The sequence below is a fragment of the Thamnophis sirtalis genome, unplaced genomic scaffold, assembly GCF_051295495.1.
Source record: "Thamnophis sirtalis isolate CommonGarterSnake01/CBP01778 unplaced genomic scaffold, rThaSir2_p1.2 scaffold_8, whole genome shotgun sequence".
Taxonomy (NCBI): Eukaryota; Metazoa; Chordata; class Lepidosauria; order Squamata; family Natricidae; genus Thamnophis; species Thamnophis sirtalis.
The window spans coordinates 12,744,367-12,772,000 of NW_028261388.1; the positions used below are offsets into that span (position 1 = coordinate 12,744,367).

The following is a 27,634-nucleotide window of genomic DNA, read 5'->3' on the forward strand; positions in this document are numbered from 1 at the left end:
TTAGTCAGTACTATAAATTGCCCCCCCCTCCCCACTAAACTGAGAAATTGCTAACTATATCTATAGGGTGGAGCTTTGAATATTTCCCCTTAAACTAGAGACCGGTCTGCATTTCCATTTCTTGCAGCCTTATTATGATGTTTGATTTGCTCGCGAACCATATGATCCATTCCTTAGCTTGTTCTTGTTTCTTCCATTTTTTCCCCTCCTTTGTCATGTTAAACCTACTCTTATCATTGGTTTTGAAGGTTCAGTAAGCTCCGATTGGTTGGCATTGGGAACTATTGTTACAAGAGCAATTTTTAAAGCTGTAGGATTAGTATTGTTTTCCCTCCATCTCCCTTTTTTTCTCAAGCAGAGGAGGAGCGGTCGATCCTTTCTGCCAGCGCTACCTTTTATTGCCCATGCAGATAGCCTTGCAGCTACACATATTTTTAAACTATATTTCTGCTCCTTTTTGGTGGGGCTACAGACATAACAATTAATGTGAGTTCAGCTAGTTGTCGACTTATGACAGATCGCTTAGCAACCGTTATCAGCATTCTAAGTGATGCACCCATAGAAAACAGAACTCCGAGGCAGGCAAATTCCTCAAAGGACAATTTATTGGATACATCATATTGGCACAACTGGTGAAAGCCGACTCTGAAAATTCCCTTGGCTTTCACCTAATTTAAAAAGTAAAACTTTCCCCCAAGTCATTGGTCACGCTGTCCAATCCAGCTGCTGGCCGGTTGCTGGGTTACTTCACTGCTCCTCTGGCCAGTCACCTGTGAGCACGTCCTTGGTTCCCACAGGAATACTTTATTGTTTTGGCTACAAACCCCATCTAACTATTTCCCCCCTCCCACTGCTGTGTGGCAACCCTGAAGCCTCCAAGGAAGCAATAGCACTTAGCAATAGCATTTAGACATATACCGCTTCGTAGTGCTTTACAGCCCTCTCTCTAAGCAGTTTACAGTGTCAGCCTATCACCCCCAACAATCTGGGTCCTCATTTTACCAACCTTGGAAGGATGGAAGGCTGAGTCAACCTTGAGCCTGGTGAGATTTGAACTGCCAAACTGTTGGCAGCCGGTGATCAGCAGAAGTAGCCTGCAGTACTGCACTCTAACCACTGCACCACTGCGGCTCACCGATGGCCTCAGCCAGGTTCACGTTAGGGTTGACAACTGTTTGAAGTTACAAAAGACCTCCCTAGGACTACTTGCAACACAGAGTCAAAATTCTGACGAACGGGTTCTCCCATGGTCACATTTTAGCCTGCATTTAGGGACCGTTTGCAACATTACACAGTCACATGACGTGGTTTTTTTAAATTGTTGTCAGAAACCAGTTTTTTTTTTACTTCTAGTGTCCAGCAAAAAAGCACCCACTGTGGGAAATGTTTAATGACTGTCACATTGATTTAACAATCACAGTGATTCCCTTAATGACCATGACAAAAAAGGTTATACAATTGGCCGAGGGCATGTGGTGACCTAGTTAATGACCAGCATGACCTACGACCATAATTCCGGGCTCAATTATGAGCATAAGTTGAGGACTACCTGGGGAGAAGGTAGTTTTAAAAGGTTATGGGTTAATTGCAGGATTAATTGCTAGGCAGAAACAGCTGCTGTGACGCTGGATCAACAGCCATCAATATAAGCACAATCAAAACCCTGAGTCCACATAAGAATTGCATCAGGTTTTAAACAAGGAGATAGTGTGCTGCATTCATTAGAAGATGCCCACCAAGCAAAATTACAATTGGTGGAAGTAGGCTTGCCTCTGAAACAATGTAGTTGTGCCCAAAAGGTTGTGTAGAACAGGGGTCAGCAACCTGTGGCTCTGGAGCCGCGTGTGGCTCTTACATCCCTCTGCTGCGGCTCCCTGTCACCAGTCGGCTCCACAATTGATAGGGCTTTCGGTTAGGACAGGTAGAGGAGAAAGGATGCCAGGCTAGGAGGAGACTCTATGGTGCGGGGAGCCAGATTTCCGATTGGCTCCAGAATTTAACGGGGGGCTTCCAGTTAGCACCTTTGTGACTCTTTAAGTGTTTAAGGTTGCCGACCCCTGGTATATAATATATGTTTGTTTCTTGTGGAGACTCACATACCTTTAAATATAATTAAAGATCTGGATGTTGTAGAATGTTCTTCTGGCATCTAACGTGCAAGGAGTGAGGAGAAAAAAAATTAAGTGATCTGTGAGTGGCTGAAAATAGAAAAGAGACAAAGACCATTTGTAATAATGAACAAGAACAGATCTCTAAAATAGATGAAAGAAATTATCGGAGTGTGGCACTTTCGGAATGAGTGGAAGTTAAAAACGAAGTTACCATATTTTTCAGAGTATAAGACGCACCAAGATTTTGAAGAGGCAAATTAAAAACAAAAAGTTTTTGCACTCTGCAGATCTCCCAAAAATGGCCCGTTTTTCGCAAAAAATGGGCCTATTTTTTTTCCACAAAAAGGGCATGCATAGCCTTTAGGAGGCTTATAGAGTGCTCCTGGGGGCTGGGAGCAAAAACAAGCAAAAAGCGGCCCGTTTCTCGCTCATTTCGCCCCCCCCCCAGCCCCCAGGAGCACTCTGGAAGCCTCCTAAGGCTATGCATGGCCATTTTGGTGAAGGGGCGGAGTTTCAGGAGTCCAAAAATGCTGTATTCAGTGTATAAGACTCACCCAGATTTTCAGCCTCTCTTTTGAGGGAAAAAGGTGCGTCTTATACTCTGAAAAATATGGTAGTTTTAAAACGCCCGATTCTTATTTCTTTTTCTGTGGGTTGTGTGCAGCTGGAGAAGCTCAAGGTCAGCAAGACCAAGCAGCACGGCGCTCGGGATTGCTGTAAAGCGGGCGAAGAGAAGAAGGTGAAAGAGGCCAGCTTGAAGAGAAAGCCCGTTGGGCAGGGCAAGAAGAACCTCCAGCTGCTGAGAGACATGCAAAGCATACAGACCTCCCTTCAGAAAGATGACATCAGTTGGGACTGCTGAATTGTCTTCCCCTCGTGTGTGTGTGTGTGTGTGTGGGTGTTTGGGTGTGTGTGGCACCTTGTAAACAAAGGCTTCTCATATTCTACCTGTATGCCTGATTGTGTTATCATCGTGGAGAGGAACTGGGGATGGGTAGAAAGGAAGCAAAGATAGGCTGGCCTCTTATTATTTCATTGCTAAAGCCCCACATTGGCACCACCACTAATGGAATATTTTTCTACGAAAGGTTATTTTTACCCTACAATTCTGCTTCTGACCATGGAACTCATTGCTTGCGATGACGTCCTTCTACGTGTGGGTTTCTTTTTCTTTTTAAAATTCATTTGGAGCATTGAAAATGAACTGGGAAAGGCATCAGAATTATTATTTTTGGCAGAGTTTTGACTTTGCTTTATAAAGACATGGTGCCTTTGAATGAAGCAAGGGTGGTACGAAGCCTTGTGTCCCTTTTCAAGGACTTATAAGTAGCTTTTTCTTTAAAAAGAAACAAGCTTTTTTTCTTCTCAGAATGGAGAACTCCACTCATGTCTCGATGTTTGAGCAAGATGCTCCTGTTTAGAAATACGGAAATTATGCACAGAGGTGAGAAGATTTTCTTTGGCATTCAATTAAACACCATTAAAAAAAAAATTATATCCATTTTAAGCCATGGGATTGAAAGGATGCGGTTTCAGAGTGAAACTGAATTGCCAAGTTAATTTTAATCTCATTTCTACTGTTCTGCTGAAAAGCAGGTTTAATACACGTATTTTATTTTTCCCAAAATTAAATGGTGCCTTCGATCATGCTGTTTAATACTGGCAGGCAGCTTTTTAAAAACTAATATTCCCTAGACTAGAAGATCTGCTTGGTGGTTCTGGTACTAGGCAGTTTTAAATGTACATGGAACAATATTATTTATTATATTAATAATATAAAGGCTTTTCCGGAGATTGGACTGTAGTAGTAACTCGAAATGGCCTGTACTTTTTCGAGGTTTGATTGGACTGCAATAAAGGCAAATACAATAAATTAGTTGTGAAAACCAGTTGGCTCTTTGATCTCCCGCTTTCTATAAACTGCTGGGCTCAAGGAACTGATGTGTGTAATCCACGCACAAAGCAGGTAGCATCATTAGTTGACATTTTGCCTTGCTGACAGATGGCCCATTGCTGGCTGAAATGAGAAGGGACAACTGGCAAAGTAGTTGGTGGGCGCAGCCTATTTCCATCTCCTGCTGAAGCAGAGAAAGGAGCACTCCTGCTCAATGCAATCTAATCTCTCCGTTTCTTTTTGCAAATAGAGACCAGATAGAAGGAACTATCTTTTGCTTGGGCTCGGAGCAAAATATTAACGCGTCAGGATTGAAAACGGGCCGATTGGAGGATGGGCGGTGACTTTTGGGTTGCAAATAAAAGAAGTTTAAGTGGCCAGGGTTAGAACTGGGGATGCTTTAAAGCAGGGCTCCCCAAAGTTGGCAACTTTAAGACTTGTGGACTTCAACTCCCAGAATTCTCCAGCCAGCGCGCTGGCTGGAGAATTCTGGGAGTTGAAGTCCACAAGTCTTAAAGTTGTCAACTTTGGGGCTCCCTGCATTAAAGCTTTAAAAGATAAAACATGAAGAACAGCTGCAGGAACCGTCTAGTTTGATGAAAAGAGGGACTAGGGGTGACATGATGGCAGCGTTCCAATAACTCGGGGGCTTCCAATAACTCGGGGGCTGCTATTCTCCAAACCATCTGAGGGTAGGACAAGAAGCAATGGGTGGAAACTAATCAAGGAAAGAAGCAATCTAGGAGAAAATTCTTAACAGTTAGAACAATTAATCAGTGGAACAACTTGCCTCCAGAAGTTGTGAATGCTCCAACGCTGGACGTTTTTAAGAAGAGATTGGACAACCATTTGTCTGAAATGGTGTAGGGTCCCTTCAAACTCTGTTATACTATGTTGAAAGCGGGGTCAAGATTGAATCACTTTCTTTCAAACAAGCAGATGGGAAGAAACAGAAACACTGCCTCAGTGGGCTTCCATGCAAGAAAAAAGCAAGAGAAAAGAGAGAAGAATATAGCAATAGCAGCTAGACCTATATACCCCTTCACAATACTTGAAAGCCCTATAAAGTGGTTTATAGAGTCAGCATATTGGCCCCAACGATTTGGGTCTTCCTTTTGCTAGACAATGCTAGTCCAAACACATACCTAAGTAAGGTAAAGATTTCCCTCACACATATGTTCTAGTCGTTCCCGACTACAGGGGGCGGTGCTCAACTCCGTTTCAAAGCTGAAGAGCCAGCGCTGTCCAAAGACGTCTCTGTGGTCATGTGGCCGGCATGACTCAATATCAAAGGCAGACGGAACGCTGTTACCTTCCCACCAAAGGTGGTCCCTATTTTTCTACTTGCATTTTTACGTGCTTTCGAACTGCTAGGTTGGCAGAAGCTGGGACAAGTAACGGGAGCTCACTCCGTTACATGGCGCTAGGGATTCGACCTTTCTGATCGACAGTGTCTAAGACACTGAGCCACTCACACCTAAGTGCATAAATATACATTATTTGAAAGAAGGAATCTGGTAACAATGGACACACACAATTTTTGTGGTCTGTTGTGGCCTGAAAGGCAGCAGTTGGAAAAAGAAACACTTCTATGTCAGGGAGATCATTTGTGTGAGAGCAGAGTGCTCACACAAACTTTTAATAATGGACTTTTAAGCTTCTGTTCCAAATACACAAATAGGATCATAAAAACGATTGCTCTGCCTCTAATCCATGAGTGGAGTACACCGTGGTCGTAAGGATGGGTCACTTATGCAATTATTGTTTTAGATGTCTTGGACTACAAATCCCATTCCCCATCGGTCATGCTAATGGGAGAATTGTAGTTGGTTTTAGAGCACCCAAAATTGGGGAAGCCTTTTGCGCTGACTTCTCCGTGACCCGTCAAAACCGCGGTCGACGAAAGCGCGCATTTGACGTCATCACAGCGCGATGAAAAAAATTAAAAATTGAAATAAAAATAAAATTAAAGCAAGCCGATTCACATAAAGGTAAGGGTTAGGGTTAGGTTAAGGGTTAGGGTTAGGTTTAGAGCGTTAGGGTTACGTTTAGCGTTAGGTTAAGGGTTAGCGTTAGGTTTAGCGTTAAGGGTTAGGTTTAGGGTTACATTTAGGGTTAGGTTAAGGGTTAGGTTTAGGGTTAGGTTTGGGGGGGTTAGGGTAAGGTTTTCGCTTTATTTTTACATTTATCGATCACAGCGCGATGTTTTCGTCGCGCTGTGATGACGTCACGTACGCGCTTTCATCGACCGCGATTTTGTCGTCTGCGGTTTTCTGGTGGAACCGACTTCTCTCCCCTTAGCATACTTTGAGTAAGAGGCTGACGCATTGCCATACGTTCTCAATTGCAAAGCAAGCCTGTAGGCCAATCCTGACAAAGCTATTTTGCAAGACTCTGAATCTGAAGTTATGCTTTCGTTTTAAATCTTATCTGCTGAAAAATGCTACGCGCGCTACTAATAAGCTGGACATTACTAGGTCTGTCTCATATATCTTAACTGTTCGGTAGCTCCCTTTATAAATGGGCCGCAAGTTGTTTGATAACAGATGCCAACAATCTCAACCAGAAGTGCAACTTCTATCTGTAACACGTCAAGAATAATTTTGCATTCCTCTTCAGAAATGGAACAGCTTGTTTTGCGTGCTGCACTGGCTTGTTTATATAGAGGAAATCTTTTTTTTTTATGCATTATAGGATAAATGGTTTAAAATGGCATCAGAACGTCTTTGTCAAATCTTGTTAAGGGACAATCTCTTCCAGCCTTCCGCAATCTTGGGCGTAGTGGCGGTGGGGGGGAGTGAAATATAGTAGCCATCAAACAAGTAAGTGGCATTTTACTGTTTGGTTCATAACGTCTTTTTCCTCAAGGCAATGCACGACGAATAATCATGTTTAAGACAAATATAGGAAAGCTATCCCCAAGTTAACGCAGTTAAGGGCTTGTAGAGAAAGGCTTGGCTCTACCTTGGTGGAAATGCTGGAACAGATTGTATGTCATCGACTGGTGAGGATTCTGATTGAATTTCCTGGAATATTAGATATATTTGTCCTTATAGAAGCAGTGCAGCCTCTCTGAAGCCTAAAGATCCAGAGTCTGCTGTTATCATCCCATACTATTATTCCATGTCCACCAGAAGAAACAGCTCAGTCCTGTCCTACCTCATGACTTCTCTCTCTCTCTCTCTCTCTCTCTCTCTCTCTCTCTCTCTCTCTCTCACACACACACACACACACACACACACACACACACACACACGAACTATGCACTTTGACAAAAAGGAGGAAAGTTATATTGTACTTTGTAAGTTTGGCACATTTCCTTGTAATTGCCTGCTAGTTCCTGCCTCTCAAAAGAGCTGCTATTAAAAAGTCCAGTTTAATATACAAAAAGCTTTACAAAGTAGCTGGAAAGCATACAGGATGCTAATCCTGGCTGTTGGCAATGCTGGACGAGACTGCTGGGAGTTGTAATGGAGATACCATCGATCTTAGCAAAAAAAAATAATCCACACACACACCCTAAATCCGTGATGGCAAATCCATGGCACACATGCTACAGGTGGCACACGGAGCCATTTCTGAGGGCACGCGAGACGTTTCCATATCAGCTCCAGCGTTGCATGCGCCTGCTGGCCAGTTGATTTTTGGCCTTGATTTTTGGCAGTTTTTCACCCTCCGGAGGCTTCCTGAGCCCTCGGAGGGAGACGAACCGCCCAATGGGCAACCTGGAAGTCTGTTACCAAACTTCCGGTTTCAGTGTTGGGCTGTTTTTCGCCCTCCCCAGGCTTCCGGAGGCTTCTCTGAAGCCTGGGTAGGGCGAAAAACGGCCCAACGGGGCCCAACGGAAATTCGGGAATGAAGTTCTGGGTTGACCGTTCGGCTGTTTTTCTCCCTCCAGAGGCTTTCCTGAAGCCTACGGAGGGCAAAGAACAGCCCAACGGGCCTCCTGGAAGTCTGGAGGCTTCAGTGAGGCCTGCGTGCATTCGTGGTGTGTGTGTGTGTGAGTTGTGGCGGTATGCATGGGGGGGGAGGGCATTGCATTATGGGTGTAGGCATACGTGCGCGCTCCCCTCGCTTTTGGCACGCCTTGACAAAAAGCTTAGCCATCACTGCCCTAAACAGTCAAAATTAGATTGTAGGCAAGGATGATGTGGGAACTATAAATTAGTCTCGCCTTGTGTAGCTCCCACCCTATGCATTATTAGGGCTATAATTCCCAGCATTCCCTTTGAGCCTCCTGCTTGAGAATTCTGGGCATTGCATTTTGACACATCTAGGGAAGGCTGCTGCAGCCTTTCTCCACCCTCTGTGAAAATTAGCCTAATATAGGTAGTCCTTGACTTACAACTATTTGTTTAGTGACTATTCAAAGACGCTAAACAGCACTGAGAAAAATAAACCCAGTCTTCACATTTATAAGCGTTGCCGTATCCCTACAGTCACGTGATCAGAAATGGGGGCAGTTGAAAACCAGCCATGTATAAGAAACTGTTACAGTGTCCTGGATTCATTGATCACCATTTGCTGGCTTTGAATCAGAATAGAGCTGGAAGGGACCTTGGAGGTCTTCTAGTCCAGCCCTCTGCTCAAGACCAGTGATGGCGAATCTTTCTGGCACCGAATGTGGAGTATGCGTGCACGCGTGCTCATCGGGGACGAACCCTGGAAGAGAAGCTGCCAAGTGGTCATATGCGCACCAATGAACTTCTGGTTTCTGGCCAGGGCCGTCTGACAGTTATCAGCTGCCTTTGGAGCCGGAGATCAGTGGGGCAGAAGAGCAGCTGGAGCATGTTCCGGATGTGCGCCTGCGCAGACCTGCCAGGAGAAGGGAACAGCTAAGGAACAAGGGCCGACTTGGGAGTAAAAGCACAGATGGTGAATGGCCCCTCCCATAGGGAATAAAGAGGAGCAAAGGGGAATGGGAGTTTGCAAGAGACAATTAATTCACTTCATTAGGGTGAAGATCTGTTCCTGGCTTCTTGCCAAGTAATTGCTGCTACAGCGTGGCGTTTGGAAGATATCGGCCTGGCAGCTCTCTTAAGCCTGATAAAGGTCTGTAGCAGGGGTGGGTTTCAGGCGGAACCGGTTGGTCGGCGAACCCGGAAGTAAGTAACTTCCGGGAACGCCGAAGGATCCTCCCGCCCACATTTCTTACCCGGTTTTGTCGAGTTCTGCGCTTCCACGCATGCGCAGAACGCATACAGCGCCTGCGCAATCCTCCAGGAGCAGCTGGAGCATTGCACAGGCGCTAGTACGCATGCGTGCACTGCACGCGTGCACGAGGACGCCGCCGGCCCCGTTCCAACTGAACCGGTTGGAACGGGGCGAGGAACCCACCCCTGGTCTGTAGTTGTGAAATCTCGTGAAAGACTGATTGTTGGGACTTTGCTGGAGAAGAATTGCCTTTAACCTAAATAAAAGGGGTTTTATCGGGGCGAGGAGTCGGCTTCGTGATCTTGGGAAGCCTAGCTCAGAAGCCTTATCCTCAGGGAACTCCTCCCTACCAGAACGTCTCTGCCAGAATGGGTATTCTGGTAGAGAGAAGTTCTCTGGAGGATGGACTTTAGCACACGTTGAAAAGCTTGGAAGACTAAACCTCTGGTCCTGGTTGACCTAAGCAGCCAAATCAAAAGTGATAAACAATATCATTTATATTTGGATCCTTTTTGACAGCACTGCATGAACAAGACTCTCATTTGTTTTACCATGGAGTATGGTTTAATTGCCTGATCCACAAATCACAGCACCCAGAGAGAGACTAGATGGATACATTTGGCCTACTCTCATAATGAGTGGTGCGGTGGCCTAGAGGTGGAGTGCTCCCCTCACAATCAATAGTTCAATCCTAGGCAGAGGCTGATATTTCTCCCTCTGGGCACACTGAGAATATATCTGCAGGACAAAACTCCGCATTGGCGACAAGAAAGGCATCCAGCCAGTAAACACTCAGTTTCATTCAGTTGCCCTGACCCCCACCCTGCAAGGGATTATGGGGTCATTAAATGACAACATTTGGCCTACTCCCATAGATGGGTCTAAGTTACTTTCCCCCAACCTAGGTGTTGGCTAGATGTATGGCTTCAATCTCCAGCCATGACCCATCAAAACCGTGCTCGACTAAGCCGCGCCCGATTAAACCGCGTCACTGACGTCATCAACAGGGTGACAATAGCCAGCATGGAGAAAGAAGGGCGCTTTAAATAGCGCTTTGAAAGCAAGCCGATTCAACTTAAGGTAAGGGTTAGGTTTAGGGTTAGGTTAAGGGTTAGGGTTAGGTTAAGGGTTAGGGTTAGGTTAAGGGTTAGGGTTAGGTTAAGGGTTAGGGTTAGGTTAAGGGTTAGGTTAAGGGTTAGGTTAAGGGTTAAGTTAAGGGTTAGGGTTAGGGTTAGGGTTAGGTTTAGGGTTAGGTTAAGGGTTAGGTTTAGGATTAGGTTTAGGGGGGTTAGGGTTAGGTTTAGGGGTTAATTTTAGGTTTAGGGTTTACAGCGTGCTTCTGTCTCCGCGCTGTTGATGACATCAGCGACGCGGTTTAGTCGGGCGCGGTTTTGTGATGGAACCATCTCCAGCATCTTCACCAATGGCCTTTTCTCACCTGAATATCCTGCAGCTATTGAATTACTGGGATTTTCAGGAGTTCTCACATCTGAAGGGCCTCAAGGTTTTCCTCTTTACACGAATGCCACTTAGAAACGTAGGTGGACGACATACATGTTTCCCCATCCCTGTGTAAAGCAATTAACCTCAGAAGTTTTGAATTCTTGCTTCCCCCCCCCACCCTTTGGAGGTCACATTTCTGTAAGAATGAGGCACAAAATAGTCTTACGAGTGATAAGCATCAGAAGCCAATAATGCATGACTTTCATATGCCCGATTGCAATGAATATTCTTCTTTCCTAAAATGCAATGCACGATGACTTGCACTCCACTTGCAAATCCTTTTGTGTTTTGTGGAGCCGTTTGAAAGTGGGCAAGGTAAAATCAGCCAAGCCCACCGTATGTATGTATCGGTAGTCCCTATGAGGCTCTTTGCATTCAGGCAGCTGAGGTTTGAAATAAGTAGGACCCTGTATAAGTGCATCACTCCCCCACAAAAGTCAATGCTAAAGATTTTGAACTCCTTAATAAGCCTCCTATAGTTGGGTCTTGAGATGCCATGCAGCTACTTTTCCTCTTAATTAGTCCACAAGAAAAGTAATTATATAAGATGTTTTTAAACGGAAGAAAAGATTCCACCTCTTGTAGTGTTACCGCTGTAATAAAATACCCTGGAGAAGTAGACCATAATAAATACAGTGTCTCTAGACTTAAGACAGCTTCTTTCTTAGAAAAAGGGGGCCACCAACAGGGAGTCCTTTCCCAGGGGCTTCTCCTCGATCTGTCGCTTTCCCACTGTGTTGGGTTACAGCTCCCCTCGAGGCCAGCCAGGGGACGCGGTCAAGGCGTTGAGGAAGAGTGTCAGGTTTTGGAAGTCGGGAGAGCGCGATGTCATACAATCGTCTGGACCGGCGTAACGCACTGCGCAGGGGAACCGGCCCTCTCCGAGGAGGAAGTGGAGCGGTTGGTGATTTCTCGCTGGAGCTCTTCCACTTTTTTCTGGAGTTCCGCTCGTTTGGCCAGGAGTTCTTTGTAGCGATTGTGGACGGGTTCCTAATGGCAAAACAAAACAAAAAAAGAACCACGCCTTGCTCACTCTTGAGACAGGAAGTCTATGGAGATTTTAAGTCATCCAAGTCATGGTTGTCCCAAAGCAGAGGTGGGTTCCTAACAGTTCGCACCTATTTGGTAGAACCGGTTCATCAAATCTACCGAACCGGTTAGAAGAGGTTCCACCAGTGGACCCGGAAAGCAGGCCACACCTACAGAAGAGGTTCCAAAAATTTTTTAAACCCACCACTGGTCCTTGGATATGATTATTCTACACTATCGTGCTCATATTTATAAAACTCAGGGCCTCTGTGAAAGGTAAGGATGACTGCTGCGTTTGTGGTGCCATCAGAAGATTGCGTGTGTTGAAGTTGTTTTAACGCAAACCAAAGATGCCTTTAAAAAAAACAAGTATACATCATATTCTTATGCATGCCAGTGCTGTGTACGAGGTAATTTAAGGTGGTTCTGACAAGTGTCGTTGGCATCTTCATATCCGGTCACATGGGCAGCAAGCCACTCCCAACCGGTCACATGGGCGGCAAGCCACTCCCACAAAGGAGGCCACACCCACAGAGTAGATTCGAACAATTTTTGAAACCCACCACTGTCCCAAAGGTACTTTTTAAAAAAGAGGCAACTGGGCTTTTTGGTTTTTTTTCTTTGAAGACGTTTCGCTTCTCCTCCAAGAAGCTTCTTCAGAAGCGAAACGTCTTCAAAGAATAGCAATAGCAATAGCAGTTAGATTTATATACCACTTCATAGGGCTTTCAGCCCTCTCTAAGCGGTTTACAGAGTTATCATATCGCCCCCACAGTCCGGGTCCTCATTTCAGCCACCTCGGAAGGATGGAAGGCTGAGTCAACCTTGAGCTGGTGAGATTAGAACTGCTGAACTGCAGATAACAGTCAGCTGAAGTGGCCTGCAGTACTGCACCCTAACCACTGTGCCACCTCGGCTCAGAAAAAAATCAGAAAGTCCGGTAGCCTCTTTAAAACAAAAAAAGCACTTTATAAAAATCTAGAAGACTTTTTTCATGACCTAGCAGAGTTCCAGAATAGCAATAGCACTTAAGAGGTACATATATACCACTTCACAGTGCTTTACAGCGCTTTACGCTGATTCTGTAAACCTGTCTAAGTGGTTTACAGAATCAGCCTGTTGCCCCCAACAATCTAGGTCAGTGGTAGTCAACCTGGTCCCTACCGCCCACTAGTGGGCATTCCAGTTTTTATGGTGGGCGGTAGGGGTTTGCTGTAACTCTGCCTTATAAATTTTATAAAGTAAAGTTGCTTCCCTACTTTATAAATCACCATTACTGTGGAACCGGTGGGCGGTTAGAAAATTTTACTACTAACTAAAGTGGGCGGTAGGTATAAAAAGGTTGACTACCCCTGATCTAGGTCCTCGTTTTACCGACTTCGGACGGAAGGCTGAATCAACCTTGAGCCTGGGTGAGATTCGAACTGCCAAATGGCAGGCAGCCAGCAGAAGTAGCCTGCAGTACTGCACTCTAACCACTGCGCCACCGTGGCTCAATAAATGAACTGCTGTAAGTCGAGGACTGCTGGTATGGCGAAAAAAGAAAGTCCATGTAATTGCAATCCTAAGGAACATCTGATTTTGACCCAAGACTCCTTTCTCGTTGCCATGAATCTGTGGCTTACCTGTGGTTTCATTCGAGGATTCCACCGGATGTAATATCCTACCCAAAGCTCTAAGTGACGCATGCTGGCCACCGGATACAACACATGATTGGTGTAGCTGGCATACAGAGGGTTGCTGAAGTCTTCCAGCTGACTGTTGATATAGGACCACAGTGATACGGTCTTTTCCGAAAGGCCCTGTAAGGAGCAAGGACGTTGTTCCATTTCGGAAGTATACATAAACGATGTGGGCGAAGGCTTTAACATTTGCATTAAATTATCATTTGAAAGAGAATTTTTATAAGATGATGTATCGTTGGTACTTAATACCTAAACTACCTAAGATGTATAAAGGCATGTTGAATCAATATTGGAAGTGTAAAAATAAAGGAGGGACATTTATCATCTTATACAAGGGGTCACCAATCTTTTGGACCTCAGGGACCACTAAATTCATAATTTTAAATCCTGTGGCCCACTAATATGATCTGCTTAGTGATGGGTTAGGCGGGTGTGGCTAGGTGGTCATGTGACTGGGTGGCCGTGGCCAACTCAATGTCACTCACGTCGAGGGGCGCCTCGCTGGCCTCTACTCACACCTTCCAGCCACTCCTTGCCTGCCTGCCTGGGCTCCTTGGGACCCCAACAGGAAGCAATGATTGACGCTAAGCAGCTTGGCAAAACAGCTGGTTCAGTTCAAATTGGATCTTTTCCAAGCAGAGGGAAGACTTGCGGGAGTGCAAGGCCAGTTACCGACGCCTGGAGGCTCAGTGGGCTAAGATAGTCAGCCAGTTCCAGGCCATGATGCAGTCCCACTGGAACGAGGCTCTTTGCCACCAGCTGCGCTTCCCTCTAAAAAGTTGGCTTTTCCAGCAAGCCGGCCTGGCTTGAATGGAATAAAATATAGGATTAATTTGGTTGTCAATTTTAATTTAATTTTTAAATTTTTATTGTAAATATCAGTAGGGTTTTTTTGGGATACTTTATTTAATGTCCCTTTTAATTTTTGTAATATGTGTTTTCTTTTATGTTGTACTCCGCTCTGAGTCCTTGGGAGAAGGGCAGCATATAAATCCAACCTAACCTAACCTAACCCTCCACCCTTTGCCCAAAGCCCGGCTGAAGCAGACTCCAAGTCAAAATTTCTGTCCCCCTCTAATCTGCACAAAGAGACCCCGAAAGGGGAGACACTCTGTAGCAACACAAACATTCATTGCATGCGTGACCCGTCAAAAGCGCGGACGGCAAAAGCGCGATCGACAAAATCGCGCCTTTGACGTCATCACAGCGCGATGAAAAAGATCGAAAAATTCAAATAAAAATTAATAAAAATTAAATTAAAGCAAGCCGATTCACATAAAGGTAAGGGTTAGGGTTAGGGTTAGGGTTAGGGTTAGGTTAAGGGTTAGGGTTAGCTTTAGAGCGTTAGCGTTAGCGTTAGGGTTAGGATAAGGGTTAGCGTTAGGTTTTTCGTTACTTTAACGGTTAGGTTTTGGGTTAGGTTTAGGGTTAGGTTAAGAGTTAGGTTTAGGGTTAGGTTTAGGGTTAGGTTTGGGGGGCTTAGGGTAAGGTTTTCGCTTTATTTTTACAATTTTTCGATCTTTTTCGTCGCGCTGTGATGACGTCACAGCGTGCTTTTGTCGAGCGCGATTTTGTCCTACGCGCTTTTGTGGTGGAACCCATTGCATGTATCTGGCCCAGGGGTCCTAGTTAAAAGACCCCTGATTTAATGCAATATAAAAAATGCAAATAATTTTTCTGCGGGCCACCAAAATTTTCTCACGGACCACCAGTGGTCCACGGACCACCAGTTTGGTGACTGCTGATCTATGGCGTGGACATGTGATAAAGCAAAATAAAAATAAAAATGTGGAGTATGATTCTTACCCTAATACAGAAAATTCTGAAAATGAAGATAGAAATGAAACCAGAATTTTTCCTTTTGGGACTAATGGTAAAAGAACTGGGGGAAAAAATGGAACTTTTTTTTTTTACAATACATGTTGACAGCAGCCAAGAGTAATTGTATGCACAAATATGGAAAGACACTTTGATACTACCATGGAAGAAGAGAAGCAGAAGTTGATGGAGTTGGCTAAAATGGCAAAACTGACTACTCTGATTAAAGAGAAGAACATAAGTAGTTTTGTTTCCACATGAGGACCGCTTCTGAAATCCATGCTTGATGTGGAAAAGAACATAGCTCTCTGACTTTGGGTTTTATAGATTAGATTGATAGATTTTTATAGAAATCACTTGTTCATATTAGTATAGAAAAACAAAAAGCTGCGATTTGATGTGAATGCCTTATTCTACTGCAACAGAGCGAATCAGAAGTCAATGCTTCTTTTTCTTTTCCCTGTCTTTCCTTCTCTCCTTCCCCCTCACTGCTCTTTTATTTACTTTTGTATTTTATAATACTTTAGACTGTATTTTTCGGAGTATGACGCACCTTTTTCCCTCAAAAAAGAGGCTGAAAATCTGGGTGCGTCTTGTATACTGAATACAGCATTTTTTTCGCCTCCTGAAACCCCGCCCCTTTCACCAAAATGGCTGTGTAGAGCCTGTAGGAGGCTTTCAGAGAGCTCCTCGGGGCTGGGGAGGGCAGAAATGAGGAAAAAATGGGCCGTTTTTTGCTCAATTTTGTCTACTCCCAGTCCCCAGGAGCACTCTATAAGCTTTCTAATGCCCTTTTTTGGACACAAAACAGGCCTGTTTTTGCAAAAAACAGGCTTTTTTTCGCTTTTTTTGCCCCCTGGAACACACTACAAGCCTCCTAAGGGCTATTCATGCCCTTTTTAAAAAAAACAAACAAACTGGGGGCCGTTTTTGCGAAAAACAGTCCGTTTTTGGGAGGTTTGCAGAGTGCAAAAACTTTTTTTCTTTAAATTTGCCTCTTCAAAACCTTGGTGCATCTTATACTCCGGTACGCCTTATACTCCGAAAAATACGGTACGTAAAGGTAAAGGTTCCGCTCGCACATATGTGTTAGTCGTTCCCGACTCTAGGGGCCAGTGCTCATCTCCGTTTCAAAGCCGAAGAGCCAGGCCCAGCACTGTCTGAAGACATCTCCATGGTCATGTGGCTGGCATGAATAAATGCTGTAGGCGCACGGAACGCTGCTACCTTCCCAACAAAGGTGGTCTATATTTTCCTACTTGCATATTTCTACGTGCTTTCAAACTACTAGGTTGGCAGAAGCTGGGACAAGTAATGGGAGCTCACTCCGTTATGCTTTAGGTATTCAAAGCGCCGACAAGCTCAGCGTCTTAGCCAGCCTGTATATAATGCTTTATAACTTAATTGAAAAATGGAGTTTTTATATATATATACAAATACACACACACACACACACACACACACACACACACACACACACACACATATACACACACACACACATATACATACATACATACATATATACATACATACTTACATACATACATAAACAAGTAGGGACAATTATTATTATTCTTTTAAAAAGAACCATTGTAATGGTTTACCTCTTTCACTCTCTGCTGCTCACTGTTACACAGGAAGGTCCCAAAGAGGCAGCTGTAGAGATGGTCAAGGATAGTGATGAGCAAGAACTCATTGAATTCAAAAGCTGTCGGAAACTTGAAGGGAAGAAATGAAAAAAAACATCACAGTAGGTTTACACTGGATATTTCTCACATGACAATTGAAGGAATAATTTTCCTGCCGGAAAAATTATATTGGAGAGAAGTGTATATGTGTGTCTCATCCAGGTCATGGTTGTCCCAGAGGTGCTTTTTCAAAAGGCTACTGGACTTTCCTTTTTTTTTTTTCCTTGAAGAGGTTCCGCTTCTTCTCCGAGAAGCTTCTTCCGTTCTGATTGAATGGTGGAGAATGAGAACTGAAGAAGCTCCTTGGATGAGAAGTGAAACCTTTTCAAGGAAAAACAAGGAAAGTCCAGTTGCCTTTTGAAAAAAGCACCTTTGGGATGTATATGTGTATCAGTGGTGGGTTTCTGATTTTTTTTTCCCTACAGGTTTGCTCATGTTTCCCCGAAGCATCCAGATGGGTGGACGGAGCCTCCCACAGCCGATACTACCAGTTCGCACAAACCAGCAGCAACCCACCTCTGATGTGTATGTGCATGGTGATAAGATAGAAGAGATTATCTCACTTCCAAGACTTGATAGGGAGGGGAAACAGTGTTACTATCTGCATCCCTTTCCTTTAGGAAATATAACTATCTCCAAAAAAATTAGAAATACCTGCTTTGTATATGCTATCCAGAAATGTGGAATAACAACCAAAAATGAAAGGAAGACTGTCTTCAGACCTATAGGCAGCTTTTGACAGAGCAGAGAATGTCTGTAGGAACAACTGGCAGAAAATTGCAATTAAAACCCCAAAGACTTGCTGCTAACGAGTGAAGACTACAAGTGGGCTAATTGTAGCCTTCATTTGGCATCTTCTTTGCAGCCTTTAGGTTACAGGTAGTCCCTATGACTACAATTGACCCGAAATTTCTGCTGTAAGCGAAACGGTTGTTAAATGAAGTTTGCCCCTTTTTACAACCTTTCTTACTACGCTGGTTAAGTGAATCTTTGCAGTTGCTACTACACAGAAACAGTGACACACTGGCTTTATATTGGCCCGACAACAAAAACGGAGGAATATTATTATTTCTGAGGTTCTTTGCTGTCCCCAAAATATACCTGTCTCGTCATCTGCCAGACACAGTCCACAAATTGTAGGAAAACAGGAGATCGGTCAGCATCCGCGTGATTTTTGTCTCCATGGCCAACTCTCTTAAACAAGAAAAAAAAGTAGAAAGAAAAACACACAGACACGGTGACACTGAACTAGGATAATTACTCTCTTCGTAGAGAACTAAAACAAGCAATTTAACAGGCCTGCAGGTGGAGCCCCAATTCCTGTTTTGAACAATTAAAGAGCATTTTTTTAAAAAAAAATCTCTCTCTCTCTCCACCCTGCCCTTTTAAAGTTCACTGTGGATTTCTTAGTCAAATATTTTCACCCTTCATCCTCATCTAATAACATGAAGTTAAGGACACTCTGTATCCTTAATTAGTCAAGGACCATCTGCATCCAGCATTTTGTCTCTCTTAGTGGCCGACTAGAGCCTCCTGAAGTTTCCATAAGAAGGAAAACACATGTTTCTTCACAATTGGTATTTTTGGCATGCTGACTCCCATCTTCAAGTAACAAGAATCTTCAACATTGTGTGTTAATGTTGACTCTTATCAAGATAGCTCTTGATGGGCCCATCCCAACCAATTTATCCAAGCTCCTTTTAGAATTATCCATGTCATTAATTACACCTAGTATTAATGAATTCAACAATTACATACTGTTTGAAAAAAATGCTTTGTTTTAAATCTTCTATTTAGTTCCATTGGATAATGTCTAAAAGTTTTGCATAATGAGGAAACTTCATGCTATGCTTTTTCTCCATGCTATCTACAATTTCCTGACATCCTTCATTTTTCTTCCCTGCATTACGGTTCCAAACATCCCAGCCCTGTGATGGCAAATCTATGGCAAGTGTGCCATAGATGGCAAGCGGAGCCCTCTCTGCGAGCATGCGAGCTGTCGCCTTAGCACAGCTCCACCACGCATGCACACATGCCTCCCACTGGCCAGCTGACTTTTGGCTCTCTGCTGCACATGTGCAGGTCACATGCAGAAGATGCTCTTACATGCGTAGGGGATGTGCTTGCATGCATGGGGGCGTTCTAGCATGCGTGAGAGGAAGGGGAGGTGCGGTGCTTCCCCCGCCCCATTTTTGGTCCCAGGAGGCTTTAGGGACGCCTGCTAGGCCCAAAACAGGGCACAGGGGAAGGAGTGGTCACACATACATGTGTGCGAGGGAAGGGAGTGCAGGGGGATTGCACATGCATGCACAGGAGCATGGAGCATGGGGGGGCTTGCACGTGCATTGCATTATGGGTGTGGGCATGCACGCACTATCGCGCACGGACACTTTCAGCACACAACAACAAAAAGTTTAGCCATCACTGTCCTAGCCTTGCCTTGTAGGAAAAGCATGCAAGGCCCTTGCTTATTTTGATTGTGCTCTTCTTCGCTTTTTCCAGCTATGGAAAAGTTTAGGTTGAAAAATAATCACTTTTGGTTTTCAAAGACCCCGGCATCATTGCACGAAAAATATTGGACTCTATTCTTCTGCAGTAAGCTGTGGATTTTTTCTAGTCCCTTGCAATTATGACTGAGTGGTGATCAGCAATCCTCAGCCTGTTTCTGAGTGCATAGGCACAATCTTAAATTAAGGATCAGAATTCTACTTATATGTTTGTTTACAAGATTGGGTAATGGGCCAAACGCAAAGAAATAGCTAAGGAAAAAAATTACTGCATTCTGAACCGAGAAAACAGCCTATGTCCAGCACAAGAATTCAACAAAATGCTAACTCTGAATCAGTGCACCAAAAATCCCTTATTCTAGATTTTCTGGAAACTGATTTAACACAGAAAAATATTATCCTCTTTTTCTGCTGTTACTATTGGTAAAGAACTAAGTTTCAAAATCCATTGATGTTCTACTAAAAAAATAATCACACTCACCAGCTGGAATCTGTGCCCGAAACTTAGCCATTCTTTCTCTATCAGTACTTGGAAGCCTCGTATTGTCCGGTAATAGCCGTCTAACATGAGCATGGCCAGAGAGGTGAGCTGAGCAGTACGATCCCAACCATCACTGCAATGTACAATTACTGAGGTCTTCCCTGATTCCACTTTGTCAGCAATCCGAAGAGCTCCAGCGAGAATCAGCTGAGTGAAATAATAATAATAAAAGAATTATGCGATTGTGCTGTTTATCCCCAATAGAAGTAGACTTGAGAAAAATTGGGTTCCATCCATCACCTCCACCTTAAAAAGGCCCAAGCTAAAAATCTCTGCATGATGGAAGCACCATGGAAAAACCCCAGCAAGGGATATTTCAATATATTTTTCACTACCTTCATATTGATGCATGCATTCAGAAAGAAGGCAACCACTTTCTATTCCCAAAGTTCTGATATATTCCATAGAATATATCCAAATTAATTTGCTAAGGTTTACATACCGGTACACGTTATTTTAACCCACACCACACTGTATTTTGCTCATGCTTAATTGTTGTGGCCCAGCAGGAGCCGTTGGAGCTGCCACCAGACTCCGAAAGCGAGGGGCCCTATGAGTCGGCTCTGGAGGACCCTGGACAGGGTTCCGACTCTGAACAGGGCGCAGAGAGGCTGGTTGGCCACCAGGAGGCACCTGAGCCTTGGACCAGTGGGGAGGAGACAAGGGAGAGTGAGCCGGAGAGTGAGTTGTTCCTTGGATGCACGCCATCAAAGAGCTACTAGGCGTCAGGAACAATTACGCAATTACAGGAGGTGATTGTACTCAGCTGGTGGTCATTAGGCTTCTCTCCAGACTATAAAAAGCTACTGGTGCACACACACCCCTTTGCAGAAGTCAACGCAGGTTTGAATGTCAGAGGACATTACTGTAAGCTTGGCAGGCTGGATTGCTGCCAAGCCTTAACTGTGTTTATTGCTGCCTGAGTTTGTCTGAGTTGCTGCCAAGGTCCTTATCTGTTTGTTCTGCTTGGCTTTCAGCCACTGAGGTTTTGGTGTCTTGCTATTAAAGTACATTGCAGTTAAGCTTGTCTCGGCATTCGTTACTGGACGGAGGAGGGGGTCAGATAATCATAAAATAAATCAGAAAAGGTACTGTATTTCTTTGCCGCTTTGATATTTTGGATCATATCGGCTAAAATACAAGGCTGTTAGTCTCACTGGTAGTAATTTCTCGTGACCCGTCAAAAGCGCGTTCCACAAAAGCGCGGTATGTGACATCATCACAACGCGACGAAAAACATCGAAAAATTGAAATAAAAATTAAATTACAGCAAGCCGATTCACATAAAGGTAAGGGTTAGGTTAAGGGTTAGGGTTAGGGTTAGGTTAAGGGTTAGGGTTAGAGCGTTAGCGTTACGTTTAGCGTTAGGTTAAGGGTTAGCGTTAGGTTTTTCGTTACATTAAGGGTTAGGTTTAGGGTTAGGTTTAGGGTTAGGTTAAGGGTTAGGTTAGGGTTAGAGTTAGGTTTGGGGGGGTTAGGGGAAGGTTTTAGCTTTATTTTTACATTTTTCGATCTTTTTCGATCTTTTTCGTCGCGCTGTGATGACGTCACATACACGCTTTCGTCAACCGCGATTTTGTCGTCCGCGGTTTTGTGGTAGAACCGTAATTTCTAGTTTATGCCATTGGAGTTGGATAGAAGAATCTATCCATTACTATGCATTCCTGGAAGAGCCCTAACAAAACCATAACTAAGTTAAATTATGTAAGATAATGGCTTTACATCACACACTTAACCTACTTATGTTTATCCCCCTCTTTTGGCTTTACATGGTATGTTGAATCTTAAAGTACTAAACAGAATCAGCACAATATACGCATCTTTTTTTTTTAAAAAAAAGGAGAACCAACCATGTTAAAACCAAGATTTGCAAATTGTGAAAATGCATTGTCAGATCTAAGTTCAATCATTGTGTGTGAACGTAGCCAATGAACGACTAAGGGCTCAAGTTGTAAAATGTTTTACAACTGTAGCTTCCGTCAACCTCTTCTAGCAAAGACAGTGTGATATGAGGTCACTTATCCGTCCCAATTTTATGAGATTGTCCCAACTGTATATTTCTTGCAGAGGAATATAAATCAGTTCTATTAGAAAGGAGACCCGGTCATGTAGATGTAAAGGACAAAGAAATGAGTCATGTGGAAAACAAAGGACAAAGAAAAGGAAAGATAAATCAGTTCATCTGTAACTTTTCACTTGTAGCTTTTTAGCTCCCTGCATTCTTTTGTAATGCAAATACCTTTGCCAATCAGCGAATATCATGCATTTGCTTGATGGAACCTGTGTAAACATTAATAAAACTCTCTTCCTGCTAATCATCTCAGGTCACATTGCCTTTGCGAGGTTGACAGAAGCTGCAGCTGTAAAACATTTTAGCTCCAACCCTCAGTCATTTATTGGCTATACTGAAACAATTGAATTTTTAATTTAATTTTTAAAGTTAAGATCTGGGTTTATTGTTCTGATGTTTTATACGGCATTTTACTCAATGACTGTAAGCTGCCCTGAATGACCTCTGGTGAGAAAGAAAACATACAAGTTTAATAAATAAACACAGTAAAAAAATAAACATTGCCGTGTCAAACAGCTCCAATGATTGCTGTTAAAGAAGCTTCTAATAAAGAAAACTTTCTTTTTCTTGTTGGTGCATTTTAATTGGATAATGCAATTTAACAAATATAATAACCTGTTTCCCCTAAAATAAGACCTTCCTGGATAATAAGCTGTTCTGACCCCACCTTCTCCGCCCAGGAACGAAAGCCAAATAGACGTACAAAAGAATGTTTTAATCAGTCCAAGCTCTTGTTGGCTGCAAGCCCAAATTATCAAAGATAATAGCTCTGGCAGAAAGTCCTATTACTCACACAACACTGCAAACCAGCTTCTCTTATCAAGCCACTTATCCAAGTTGGCTTCTCTTGGTTTGTGAACGCGAACGAGAACAAGAATGAGAACATTGACTTCTGCAACCGGGGCGTGGCACCAGTAGTCTCTTTTATCAACAGGAGGGGCTCTTGATCAGCGTCAGCTGTTCGTAATCACCTCCTGTAGTTACTCCCTTGTTCTTTACGCCGAGTAGCCCTGCGCCTGCATGCATCCTGATACAACTCCCAAATGTTTTCCGGAACATTTCCTTTGATCCAGTGCTCTGCCGCCACCTGGTGGCCAACCAATCTCTCCTCGCCCTGCTCGGAGTCGACACCCTGTCCAGGGTCTTCCACCTCCTCCAAGGCCGACTCATAAGACCCCCTCACTGTCGGAGTCTGGCGGCAGCTCCAACGGCTCCTGCTGGGCCACAACACTAAGCCTAATCAGGCTTTTGAGCACATGCGCTAAAATAAGCCCTCCCCAAAAATAAAACCTCCCCCAAAATATTGCAACACAGCAGCAGCCATGAGGTGACCACGCTCGCTGCCTCCTGCACCTCAAAATAATAAGACTTCCCCAAAAATAAGGCCAAGCGCTTATTTTTTTTGGGGGGGGGGAAAGGTTGTCAAAAGAAAATAAGACCCTGTCTTATTTTTGGGGAAACACGGGTATGCTCAATCAGATTCATATATAAAAAGCTTAAGGCGTCTTAAGACACTAAAACAGAACATCTACGAAAGTCTTTAAAAAGTTGGAGATGTAGTAAAGCCATCCTCAGGATCAGGACTGTCAAACTCGCGGCCCTCAGGCTGGATGCATTATGTGCTGGCTACGCCCGGTTTAGCGAAGGGGGGGGAGTCCCAATACATCACATGACACCGCCATGACAATGCAAGTTTGACACCCCTGGCTAAAGATGCTTCACCAACAGGGATCCTGCCTGGCAATTGTAGTTCAAGAACATTTGGTGGTCACCATTTTCCACCTATGGGCACTTCTCAGGTTCATGGGAATTTCAAAGTCTTCCAACGCAAATATGCAAATCAAGTTACCAGAAATTGTAACAAGTCAACCGCTGTAAAGCCCGATTCTAGGAAACATGGTACATACTATCTATAGTGCAGCTTTGTTTTAACAGATTGTGTGTAGGATGCTGGTCCATTTCCCCTTGTTTTTCTTTGTATTAGTGTTTAATAGATTTATTTTTGTTTTACTGTACACTGCCCAGAGTCATATAGAATAGATTAGATTAGAATAGAACAGAATAGGTCCCTTAATTATGTTTGTTGCTCTTCTCTGCACTCTTTCTAAAGTCTCAATGTCTTTTTTATATCGTGGCGACCAAAACTGGATGCCGTATTCCAAGTGTGGCCTCACCAAGGCCTTATAAAGTGGTATTAACACTTCATGTGATCTTGATTCTATCCCTCTGTTCATGCAGCCTAGAACTGTGTTGGCTTTTTTGGCAGCTGCTGTACACGGCTGGCTCATATTTAAATGGTTGTCCAGTAGGACTCCAAGATCCCTCTCACAGTTACTACTATTGAGCAAGGTACCACATATCTGTGAGATGGGCGTCTGTTTAATCTGATAAATGAATGAATAAAAGTAGGTGGCGAAAGCACTTGAGCTTCAGGATCTGGCCTTCTAAAGAGCAGTCAAGGTTGATCTCCTCTAGGACTGACCGGTTTGATCGCCTTGCGGTCCAAGGGGCTCCCGGGACTCTTCTCCAGCACCATAGTTCAAAGGCCTCCATTTTTTGGCGCTCAACCTCCAAGTTTAAATGTCCATGGAGATTCTAAGTCATCCAAAGGGTGTCCCAAAGGTGCTTCCCACCCCGCCAAGAGGCAACTAGGCTTTCTAGCCGAAACTCAAGTTGCCTCTTGAAAAAAAAAAAAAACACCTTTGGGACAAGGGAAAGTTTCCAATGGGAAAATTCTCTATCACTGCAGCCCACAAGCATGAAATGCAGACTCTGCTCCTGGATAGTAGAAGTTATTTACCAGTAGGAACGGCTGCTATGGATCCATGCTGATGACACACAATCACAATGCATTTTATCTATTTTATGGCGTTTCTAGGGCACCCATTCCCAATGGTCCCTGCAGCCTAATACAGACAGACACAGAATACCCATCAACTGACCTTGATGTGCTCCAGCCAATGAGTGGATTCCAAATTCGACAGCCAGTGTGTCTCTTCTATGTTAGGATATATAATCTCTTTCAGTTTCCTCAGTGATTCTCTCATGACGTGGATATTATGGATGTCCAGGAAAACCAATTCCGCATTCTGATAGGCGTCCTCGCTTTCATAGCCTCCTCCTTTAGCCTGCAAAGACAGTGAATATGGGGCTGTTTGGGGCTCGGCTAAGACAGGGGTGCCAAACTCAAGGCCCCAGTGGCTGGATCTGGCCCGTGTAGCTACCCTGGAAGCAGGGAAGGACTGGCCCACATTCCCTCTGCTAGCAAAAACAGAGTTCAGGAGGACCAACTGTGTTAGAATATTCATGACTGGCAGAGACATGGGAACAAGGTCAGCCAATGAGAACTATTTGGTGACTGAGAGCCATGCTAGACAGCTTGGAGCCTGGCCGTGGCTTAGACTTAGCTTAACTGCCCTATATAGAATAGGTTCTCTTTGTCTGTAAAGCTGCCCCTGAAGAGTTTTTGAAGACTGCAGTTGGTCCAGAATGCAGCCGCGCGAGCGATATTGGGTGTACCTAGATATACCATGTTACACCTATCCTCCGCGAGCTGCACTGGCTCCCCATTGGTCTCTGGAAGCGCTTCAAGGTGCTAGTCGTTACTTTTAAAGCCCTACATGGTTTAGGACCTGGCTACCTGAGAGACCGCCTCCTGCCATTTACCTCCCAATGACCAATAAGATCACACAGATTGGGCCTCTTCCTGGTGCCGTCGGCCGGTCAATGTCGGTTGACGGCCCCCTGGGGGACGGCCTTCTCTGTAGCTGCTCCGGCCCTATGGAACGATCTTCCTGTAGAGATCCGGACCCTTACTACTCTTCCGGCCTTCCGTAAAGCTGCTAAGACCTGGCTGTTCCGGCAGGCCTGGGGCTGTTGATTAGTATCCAGCCCCACTCTAACAGTATGCATGGTGTGAAATTTTATCCATTGTATTCTTATTTTTAATTTTTTTAATATATGTTTTTTGTCTTGCCTGTAAGCCGCCCAGAGTCCCAAAGGAGTGGGCGGCATACAAATGTCAATAAATTCAAATTCAATTCAATTCAGTCTGCTGCTCTGAGAAATAACCTAGCAGCCTAGCTGGGCTCGTCTGCTGATATGAAACTAACTGCTTGGGTTTGCCTGTGACTCTCCTGCCTTGTGTTTACTTGGAAGAACCACCTGTTGGTATTGTACATTTATTCATCTATTCTTATTCATATAAAGAAGTTAATGAATCCAGCTGAACCAGTTATCTGTCTGTGCTTTCTGGATTTGATTTTTCTGCAACGAACGCTGACAAATCGTGACTCTCTCAAGCTCTTTTTTTCCTGGCAGAGTGTTGCAGAAGGCCGTCGCAGGCAAAAAACGGAGCTCGGGAGCCTGTTTTCGCTGGCAGAGTACTTGGGCTATCACAGACGCCCCCGACTTGAGTGATGTCGAACAGGCCCCCCCCCACCGCCCCCCCCCGAGGTCAAACACAACCCTCATGCGGCCCTCAATGACACCCCTGAGCAGTTTCAGAACTGCAAACTCTACATCATTGGCTGCACAGCCACACGCCGCCTCCTGCCACAGTTGCGAAGACTGAAACAAGAGCCTATTCTTTGAGTCCTGCCTAGTTGAAAGGGTTACTTCAAGTTGGGGAGAAGCAGTGTAGAGATAGTCCTCAACTTACCACCATTCATTTAGTGGCCATTTGAAGCTACAACAGCACTGAAGAGTGACTTATGACTGCTTTTCACACTTACGACTGTTGCAGCATCCCATGGTCACAAGATCACAATTCGGATGTTTGGCAACCAGCACGTGTTTAAGTCAGTTGCAGTGTCATTGGGTCATGTGATTACCTTTCGACGACCTTCTGACAAGCAAAGTCAATGGAGGAAGCCAGGTCCATTTAAGAACCATGCATGAAAGAACCCTGCTGTGTATGGATATTCTCAAGACATCCAAGTCATTAGGGGAAACAAAACAACCATTTCATAAACGCATGGCACAACATAGGAGCACAAACCTATCAGGACTAGATTCAGCAGTCCATCTGCATTTAAAAGACAAAAGCCGTTCTTTGGAAGACAGCAAAGTCTACATTTTGGAGAGAGAGGAACCGCTGTTTTGAAAGAGGGATCAAAGAGGCCATCTATGTGGACTGGACTACTGCAATGCGCTCTACATGGGGCAGCCCTTGAAAAGCATTCGGAGACTTCAGCTTGTCCAGAATGCAGCCGCGCGAGCAATTGTGGGTGCACCCCGGTACACCCACGTCACACCTATCCTCCGCGAGCTGCACTGGCTGCCTAGTGGTCTTCGGATACGCTTCAAGGTGCTAGTCGTTACTTATAAAGCCCTTCATGGTATTGGACCTGGGTACTTGAGAGACCGCCTGCTGCCAATTACCTCCAATAGACCTATCAGATCCCACAGACTAGGCTTCCTCCGAATTCCATCTACCGGCCAATGCTGATTGACTACCACCCGGAGGAGGGCCTTCTCTGTGGTTGCTCCGACCCTCTGGAACGAGCTCCCCGTGGAGATTCGGACCCTCACCACCCTTCAGGCTTTCCACAAAGCCCTTAAAACCTGGCTGTTCCGACAGGCCTGGGGCTGACGAGTTCCCGTCCCCGCTCGAATTGTGTGCTTGTTGA

General features: G+C 44.5%; 2 protein-coding genes across 3 annotated transcripts in view; one reads left to right on the forward strand and one right to left on the reverse strand.

Moving 5' to 3' along the window:
* CEP57 (centrosomal protein 57) overlaps nucleotides 1–3,998 on the forward strand; it is a 29,784-nt gene extending 25,786 nt beyond the window's left edge. Inside the window, exon 11 of one of the 2 annotated variants that reach the window (XR_015697455.1) lies at nucleotides 2,776–2,917. Coding sequence is in view for 1 of the 2 variants with exons in the window: in XM_087721119.1 (XP_087577245.1) it covers nucleotides 2,776–2,973 (198 nt within the window). In the remaining variant the exon portion in view is untranslated. Of the gene's footprint in view, nucleotides 1–2,775 lie in introns of both variants that reach the window. The other variant, XM_087721119.1, reaches the window with a different exon arrangement.
* A 6,777-nt stretch (nucleotides 3,999–10,775) lies between these two features.
* The window catches only part of MTMR2 (myotubularin related protein 2), a 50,854-nt gene continuing 33,995 nt past the window's right edge, over nucleotides 10,776–27,634 (reverse strand). The window contains exons 10-15 of the mRNA XM_087721118.1: nucleotides 24,947–25,132; nucleotides 19,874–20,080; nucleotides 17,987–18,079; nucleotides 16,802–16,915; nucleotides 13,317–13,493; nucleotides 10,776–11,652 (exon numbers count right to left, since the gene is read on the reverse strand). Coding sequence (XP_087577244.1) covers nucleotides 11,491–11,652; nucleotides 13,317–13,493; nucleotides 16,802–16,915; nucleotides 17,987–18,079; nucleotides 19,874–20,080; nucleotides 24,947–25,132 — 939 coding nt within the window. The 3' untranslated portion in view covers nucleotides 10,776–11,490. The remainder of the gene's footprint in view (nucleotides 11,653–13,316; nucleotides 13,494–16,801; nucleotides 16,916–17,986; nucleotides 18,080–19,873; nucleotides 20,081–24,946; nucleotides 25,133–27,634) is intronic.